We start from the raw sequence: 8,611 nt of genomic DNA, 5'->3' as shown, positions 1-8,611 counted from the left end.
AAGGCTAACTTAATGACAATTGGAATTCAATAGTCAGGAAAATAGTTTCATGAGAGTTGTCTTGCTCAAAGAAATAGTTTAGTCAATAAATTCCATATCAAGCAAAGTTTGCCCAGTTTAACAGTAGCTTCTCTATTTTATGAATTTATTACACTACCTTATTTACCATATAAAGTGGTGACAAGTGCTTAGCATTTTTGGAGATCAGTTGTCAGTTGGTATTAAAATCAAGATTAATTCATATTAACGATATGCATTTCTCAATACTCCCAGGTGACAACATACATTAATACAACTATTACAAGTGATTAAAGCTCAGTGAAAGAGGAGGGACATAGAGAGGTTCAAAACATCCCAAATATTTGATTTTGCAATTCAAGTTCAGCAGACTGTTGCCACAATAGTGTTTGGGCAACTCCTCAGGGTTGCTTTTGACTTTACATCTAATTAGACACCTAATGAAAGAGAAGAATTCTTTCCCCATGTGATTCTTCTCCCTGGTATCCTTGTGCCTTTAGTTTTATATACACACACACACACACACACACACACACACACACACACACTATTTAGGAGTTGAAATACCACAACATTTTTATTTTTCTGTAATTCACTCACTGTGACAATCTGGAGGAACTGAGTGGCTGAAAACATTGTCTTACTGCTATCTCCTACTCCGCTTAAAATTTCTTTGGCCATGTGGTCCTTACTCACTTGATACTGATAGAAAACACACCCACATACTTTAATGGATTTTTATTAGGCATTTGAGAGGCTCAACAGTTTATACTAATTACACCATCCAAAGCCTTTTGAAGATTAAGCAAATTGGACAACCCTTGTTAATTAGAACCTAATTTGAAGTTTGAAATTATATCACTGAGGAAGTGGTCTAATTAGTGTGACGATATGGTAATGGACCGGTGAGACACCAGCAGTGGAGTTTGGCATGGACCTCTCTAAAGCACACACACAAAATTCTCTCTCTCTTATACTGGCATTAATAAAAGATTTCTATAGACTTGCGCTTTTCCACGATGACATACAATTTATAGTACACACAATGCCCACAGTGCTGCTCAGTTTTTCACTATTATGAAAACTAATAAATTCGTCAAGCTGAATTAAGCATACAAATCAGACGAGGCATAGCAGATTACATAGTGAAGCTCGGTGTCTCCCGAGTCTAAATGAAATTTCAATCTAATAATTCCTTCCTGGCTGGGTCATAATTTGTTTAGAGATGGTGTTCTGCTTCTTTCAAAGCGCTGTTCGCACTATAATTAAATGATACTCAAGCCTTTAACTTTGATTTATTTCATTTCGTGAAGCTTGAGACAGCGAGAACTGCACAATGCTTTTTTTTTTTTTCCTTGAAAATTACCTTGGCTGTTGAGGTAGAAATTAAACACCTAAGCACTTACTTGAACAGTCTTGCACAGCCACGCTCTTTCATGTCAACACCCCCCTCTCCGAGTTCCGTGCCCAGGCTTCTCCAGGCCCTCAATCGAGAACATTGCTCCTAGGAATCCCCTTTGGCTAGCGTTTATTATTTTCCTTTACGCTCGGGAAGAGAAAAGCTGGCTGGAGACTGGTGTAGTAAAGCTGCAGAGATTTAAGCACCACGGACAGAGCCCTCCGCACTGTCAACGCTGAGGCTTTCTTTCGTGCGTGTAACTGTCGCACAGCAGCTTTCCCGACTTGAACCCACCCGCCCGGGTTTGTAGGAGGTCAGCGGAGGACTGGAGGTTCCCTACTCGTCGCTACCGCCGCGGGGCTTCCGGGTGCTGACTCCCGGAGGGCTCCCCTTTCCGTGCTTGCCCTCCACTTTGTTTTTGTCCTCGCGCGCGCGCCAGTGCCTCTTAGGCCTGCCGCCTGCTCTGGCACCTGCTCGCCTTCCCAAGCTCCCAGCGTCCGCACCTGCTCCGGGTCGCCCCAGTCTGAGACTTGCCACCGGCAGGTTCTCACCCATCGTGAGCTCTGGGGAGGTGAGAGTAGCCCCAAACACGGAAGGAAGTAGAAGAAGGATGGAAATATGAAAGACAGTAAATAGATTGTGTTTGGGGGCTGGGGCTGGGGACCAGGGGCGGGGGGCGGGGCGCGGCGGCACTCTGTCTGCTTTTGCAACTAGAACTCAGAATGTGTGTCGACTTCTAGGAAAAGTGGTATATGCACTAGCATAAAAGTACCAACAAAGTGTAGGCTAAAAATAGTCTCTCTGCTCACAGCGACTGTGGAAATGAAGATAAGTGGGACTTACGCCAGCCCCCGAGGGTGTGTGTGTGTGTGTGTGTGTGTGTGTGTGTGTGTGTGTGTGTGTGTGTGTGTTGTGGTGGTGGCATTCGGCAGCACATGCGCTCTGTATTTCTGGCCTTTCTCTTCCTGTCAGTTGCTCCTTTTCCTTTGATTGTAGCTAATGAAGAATAATAAATCCAGAGTCGTGGTTTGCTGGGGGATCCTCCCAAGTCCCAACTCATCCTATACTGGACTGAGGAAGAAGGTGGAAAAAGAGAAGGGGGGGGGGGCTAGAAATTTGTGTATGAGTTGGAGGGGGCATATGCCCATAAAGGGGGAAGTCGCATGCGCACAGACAACCCTAGCGGGCTGGGCGGCTTGTCCAATCCGCTGAGAGCTGAGGGAAATCGAGGGAGAGAAAGCCCTGCAGCCCGGTAGACCCACGTCTTTCTGCACTAGGCACCCGCCGGGTGGTGGGGCTTGAAGCCCGGGGCTGACCTCAGCACACATCAAGGCGGCAGTCAGAGCAGAGGACCCGGGTTAGCCGCAGCGTCTAGAACCTCATCAGTGGCCGGCAGCTGGGGAATCGGGGTCACTGGAGCTGACGGGAGGGGAGGGCCCCTGAAACTTAGTGGTAAGCAGGAGGCAGGAGAGCAGGTCGCCAGGTAAGGTGCACTGCACAGTACAGAGCCGGTTAGCGCCCAAGGCTGGCTTGGAACGCAACTTTTTGGGGGAGTTTCTTTTCCTAGAAGGGAGGGGGAGAAAATCTGGCAGAAGCAGTGGGCGGGGCTGGAGGCTGGCACCCCGGTGACTGGCACTGCCCGGTGGCCTGAAGCAGAGACCTGGCTAATTGGGTGGGGTTGAACTGGGGCACGTTTGGAAGCAGGAGTTGCAGGTGTGGAGGTAGGGGTGGTAACAACAGAGTGGGTGCCGGGGCAGGGAAGGCAGCCGGTCCCGTAGCAGAGCCAGAGGGGAGGGTGCAGGGAGAATCGAAAGGAACAGAGCCTGGGGGAGCCGAGGGAGAAACCCACCCAGAGCCAGTGCTTCTTGGCAGGAGAGGGCGGGGGAGGGAAGGAGTGGGGAGGGCGGGCAGGGGGCAGGCGCGGGAAGACGGGGACTATAACTCCACGACCTAGTCGAGCTGGTGCACTTTGGGGCGCTGAGGTCTGAAGTCAGCGCCACCCAGAGCAGGGCAACAGCTCAGACAGACCCAGCAGGCGAAGCCAGCGGCCAGGACTGGGAGAGCAGAGCCGGGAGGCCGTGGCGGCTAGGCACAACTTTGCAGTGCTGTCCCCACCGCTCCTGCCGCCGGTGGGCCCGGGTAGCTGGGACCAGAGTGCGCTAGCAACCAGCGCGCCGCGCAAGGGAAGATGATGATGATGTCCCTGAACAGCAAGCAGGCGTTCAGCATGCCTCACGCCGGCAGCCTGCACGTGGAGCCCAAGTACTCGGCGCTGCACAGCGCCTCCCCGGGTTCTTCTGCGCCCACGGCACCTTCGGCCAGTTCCCCCAACAGCTCCAGCAACGCTGGCGGCGGCGGCGGCGGCGGTGGCGGAGGTGGTGGAGGCCGGAGCAGCAGTTCCAGCAGCAGCGGCAGCGGCGGCGGCGGCGGAGGCGGCGGCGGCGGGGGCTCGGAGGCGATGCGGAGAGCTTGTCTTCCAACCCCACCGGTGCGTATGTCTGCATAATCACCGCTTAAAGGCACATTTTGACAGCCTCCTTTATCTGCTTGATGTTTTTTTCATGTCTGCGCAGCAAATCACCCCACACCTCCAACCAATCCCCCCTCTCTTAAGTATTCAGCGGGTCTTGCCTTTCATATTAATTTTTATGACCTGGGATGCTGCCTGTGCGCGTGTTGTGTTGTGTTGTCTGCGGTTCACTTTCCTCCCCCTGCATCCTGGCTTCTCGTGGAGGCTTCCCGTCTTTTTCTCGCAGCCGAGTTTCAGGATCATTGTCGTTATTATTATTTTAACGTTCTGGGAATGTTGTAGGCGCGTTGGCGGTGGCGAGCCCTGGGCCGGGGCTTCCGGAGAGAGCGCGCACAATTCCCTGCTGAGCGTAATGTGTGCCTTCTACTTACAATTGCAGAGCAATATATTCGGCGGGCTGGATGAGAGTCTGCTGGCCCGTGCCGAGGCTCTGGCCGCCGTGGACATCGTCTCCCAGAGTAAGAGCCACCACCACCACCCGCCCCACCACAGCCCCTTCAAGCCGGACGCCACTTACCACACCATGAACACCATCCCGTGCACGTCCTCGGCTTCCTCTTCATCTGTGCCCATCTCTCACCCGTCTGCCCTGGCCGGCACCCACCACCACCACCACCACCACCATCACCATCACCACCAGCCGCACCAGGCACTGGAGGGCGAGCTGCTGGAGCACCTGAGTCCCGGGCTGGCCCTGGGAGCCATGGCTGGCCCGGACGGCACGGTGGTATCAACTCCGGCTCACGCACCACACATGGCCACCATGAACCCCATGCACCAGGCAGCCCTGAGTATGGCCCACGCACACGGGCTACCCTCGCACATGGGCTGCATGAGCGATGTGGATGCAGACCCCCGGGACCTGGAGGCATTCGCCGAGCGCTTCAAGCAGAGACGCATCAAGCTGGGAGTGACCCAGGCAGATGTGGGTTCGGCTCTAGCCAACCTCAAGATCCCGGGAGTGGGCTCGCTCAGCCAGAGCACCATCTGTAGGTTCGAGTCTCTCACGCTGTCGCACAACAACATGATCGCGCTCAAGCCCATCCTGCAGGCGTGGCTGGAGGAAGCTGAGAAATCCCACCGCGAGAAGCTCACCAAGCCGGAGCTCTTCAACGGCGCGGAGAAGAAGCGCAAGCGCACGTCTATCGCGGCGCCGGAGAAGCGTTCGCTGGAAGCCTACTTCGCTATCCAGCCGAGGCCCTCGTCCGAGAAGATCGCGGCCATCGCCGAGAAGCTGGACCTCAAGAAAAACGTGGTGCGCGTCTGGTTCTGCAACCAGAGGCAGAAACAGAAGAGAATGAAATACTCCGCTGGCATTTAGGGACCCTTCTCCAGGACCGGCCCTTCCCCTGGAACGGCCCTTCCCCTTCATCCTCTCTTTTCTTCCTCCTCTTCTCTTCCTCCTCTTTTCTGTCTACTTTGGCTATCCGACACAATTCCGGTAAATGTGAACCCAGAACAAGCCAGGAGCAAAGCAGCGAGCAGCTGAGCCTAAATCAGAAGGAATGTGAACGTGTTCCGCGAAGTAAAGAAAGGCAAAACAAAGCAAAACAAACAAACAAACAAAAAAGCAAACAAAAAGGGAATTTGTCAAGTTGTAGCAGAGTTGTCCCCTTTAAGCCGCGCCTGGGCTGCTCGGCTTCATCTGAGGAAGCGTGGAGCTGGCTGTCAGCGGGAAGGCGAGGGACACGCTTTTGAAAATCCCCTCAAGAACAAGCAAGTAAGATTCGTTTCTATTCTTACAGACGGCACCCTTGTTCACGTTTAAAAGTACACTTTCCAGCTATTTTTCAGAAGTAGAAATTGATTCAGGACTGAAACTCTAGAGTTGATACTTAATGTGCTATGATAGAGACATCTTTAAAGTATTTTGAATTAAAAAAAAGATGGCAGATTTTCTGCATTTACACTGTATATTATATATATATATATATTTTTATCGTGGTTCTTATCGCTTTCTTCCTTCTCTGAAGTGTTAATACTTACAGAAGGAGTTGCGCCTGCTGTGTTCACTGATCTTGACAGCTATTATTAGATTATTGCCGAACAACCCTCTGTAAATTATTAATTTATCTCTGGCAACTTAATTTTGTGCACATCCTAATTAATTAAACTTCTTTAGTCTGAAAATAAAACCGGGAGATACGTATAGCTAGTGATGCTGAAACAAAAAAAAAATTTATTTTATTTTATTTTTTGGTTTTGGTATGATGAGTTTACTGGATTTCTACAGCTTCTCTCTTAGACTGTGTTCTCTTTGGCCTAGTTGTATATTCTCTCTTTGAATTAAGATCTTTTTTCCCCCTTTGTTTTTAACTGGTAGTGTTCTGATTTGTGAGCTGACACTTGGTAATGGATGTCTTAATCGTGTCGACCTGACTCACTGTCCGAAGTCTTGTTTACTTCCTTACATATTTAATGGGGGTTCCCACATTGTCCCCATGACACACGCGTTCTCTCACTCACACTTACATGCCTACACACAGACATACTTACACGCCTGTGACAGAAGAGAAGCAGTTGCAAGCATGACTGATGACCAGTTTATTCTTTCCCAGCCTTAGGTGCGTTTGCCACTTGGTGCTTACTCTGCTGGATTCTAAGATCTCACCAAGGTATTCCAACTTTCCAGTTTTCAAATGCTTTGTTGCTACATTTTGACATTTATAGGAATCCTTCAGTTTTTCCTTTTTAGGAGGTTTGTTTGTAGGAGGAAAAAAAAAACAAAAACAAAATTGAACTATACGAAAGACAGTGCACTGTTTGTAAATTCACATTGTTTCGTAGAATCCCTTTGGAGCGCACACACAAAAATAGGTACACAGCGACTGGTACCTTATCTATTGTAAATATTTCATTCAAAATGATGCACATATAGATATATTCTTACAAAATTTGCTGTAGTTGCTGATCCATTTGATGCTCTCAAAAGTCCTAAGTTCTGTATATGATCTGTTTTATTGTTTTTGTTAATGGATTATTTGCTATAGTAATGTATTAAGTTATTTTTGGTGTTGTTTGATTGTCCTTCATCGAAGAGATGATTTTAATGTTTTACTGGCAAAGTATGCTGCTTTTTTTTTCATTAAAATATGCTATTAATATTAAATGACTTTTAAAATGTGATGCTGTTTTTTAATCATTTATGTGGGAATTATTTTGGTGGTGATTCTTTTCAAAGGCAGAAACACAGAGAGTGGCCACTGTTAAAATGTGGCTTGGACTTTGTAAGAGGCAATTTCCTGGAAAAGGATAAAAGAACAACAGGGTTTATAATATCACGTTAATGGTCAGAGCTCATCTCACAGGGCACTTTGCTTTTAAGCTTAGATGAAATCATGATGTCTGGCTCCAGATACCTCCTCTGGAGTCCTTTCTCTAGGCTTGAAGTGATTCTGTAAAGAGACTCATATAAAGCCGAGGTCAGATGGAAACTATTTCATCCATCCCTTTCCATCTCCCATGGGGCAGAGGAAGAAAGGAACTCAGCCCACATTTCAGTAGCAGTGGGAGGCTGGGTGTGGCCATGATGGGGGCAGGACTTGGCGTGCAAGGAGAGCAGTTCATGCCCCATAGTTCTCAGTTCTTTAACCTGTCTTGCAGATCAACAACTCAAGCCATAGTAGAAAGCACCTGGGTTTATGGCATATGAAGAAAGTCTCTGTGTTGGTGTCCTCTGTCTCTATCTCTTTCTAGTCTTCATAACCCCTAAGGAAACTAACATTATTGCAACAGACAGGGTGTGGCTGAGGAAAATCCTGGTTGCTTAAAAGGAACAAAGTTTTGCGCCCCCCCGCACCCCGCCTTTGTGACTTAGTCTGGCACATGAGCTAGAGGAAGTCTATTAAACATTGATGTGGCCATGGGCTTTTGCCCATTTGGCACAGCCACTTCTTTTTCTCAACCTACTTTAAGGCAATTTCTCTTCCACTATAATAATTTTCAGGTCCTCCACAATAGTTGAGCAATGTATTGGGCTTTCAAAGTTTGTTTTTTTCAAGTAAGATTCTGATTTGTATCTTTACATCACCCACAGTGCATGGAATTAATTGGCATAATAATATTATATTATATTAATCTATAGATTAAACAAGAAGAAAGAAGCAGGTATAGACCTATCTTAAACACACTCTCTTGGGGCAACTCTTCTTTCCTGTATTGGTCTTTCATATAGGAAATGTGATGAGGTGTTTATTTATTTGGAGTAGGTTTAGCAAACAACCCACAGATGTATGAAAATTGTTATACTGGCCCAAGTTGAGATTAAATGCTGAAGGAAAACTCATTATTATTTTCAGATAGATCAAAAATTTGTGGAAGTTAGATGACAAGTGAGTGGAGGGACCATCTTTTCTATAACTGAAATAAAATGCCTGCCTCAAAAACAGGATCCAAGTGTCTGTTTAGATAGAATGGGACGCATTTCGTGGGTTTGGAAGAAAATGCTGGCATGTAGTGTTTTAGGAGGAGGAACTGTGACTGTACATACAGTGAGCTGGTGGTTTAGTTTTACTCCTGTAAGCAGAAGGGCTTAAAGTTCTGTATTCCGTGTCTCTCCCCATCCTTGGGTTCAGTTTTTTTTTTTTTTGAAGCTCCTTTTAGACAGCTAACCTCTGATCTCTGTGTGCTGTGAAGAATTTCAGCACCATGGTCAGTGACCATGG

The 8,611-nt window shown here is 48.0% G+C and overlaps 1 protein-coding gene across 1 annotated transcript; it reads left to right on the top strand.

The window, feature by feature from the left end:
• The first annotated feature begins 3,470 nt into the window (after window positions 1-3,470).
• Pou4f2 (POU class 4 homeobox 2) lies at window positions 3,471-5,268 on the top strand. The gene is made up of 2 exons (XM_051169172.1): window positions 3,471-3,905; window positions 4,327-5,268. Exons 1-2 carry the CDS (start codon window positions 3,606-3,608, stop codon window positions 5,266-5,268), a joined length of 1,242 nt encoding a protein of 413 aa, XP_051025129.1. The 5' UTR covers window positions 3,471-3,605.
• The last annotated feature ends 3,343 nt before the right edge of the window (window positions 5,269-8,611 follow it).

The sequence above is a fragment of the Acomys russatus genome, chromosome 26 (assembly GCF_903995435.1).
Source record: "Acomys russatus chromosome 26, mAcoRus1.1, whole genome shotgun sequence".
NCBI classification, from domain to species: Eukaryota; Metazoa; Chordata; class Mammalia; order Rodentia; family Muridae; genus Acomys; species Acomys russatus.
The sequence above is the reverse complement of the archived record's forward strand: the minus strand, read 5'-3'. Positions and strand labels throughout refer to the sequence as shown.

Excerpts from the sequence above, each read along its gene's own strand:
- Pou4f2 (XM_051169172.1), top strand. The coding sequence starts at position 3,606 with ATGATGATGATGTCCCTGAACAGCAAGCAGGCGTTCAGCATGCCTCAC. Across the intron at positions 3,906-4,326 it reads CTTGTCTTCCAACCCCACCG|AGCAATATATTCGGCGGGCT; the intron begins GTGCGTATGTCT and ends TTACAATTGCAG.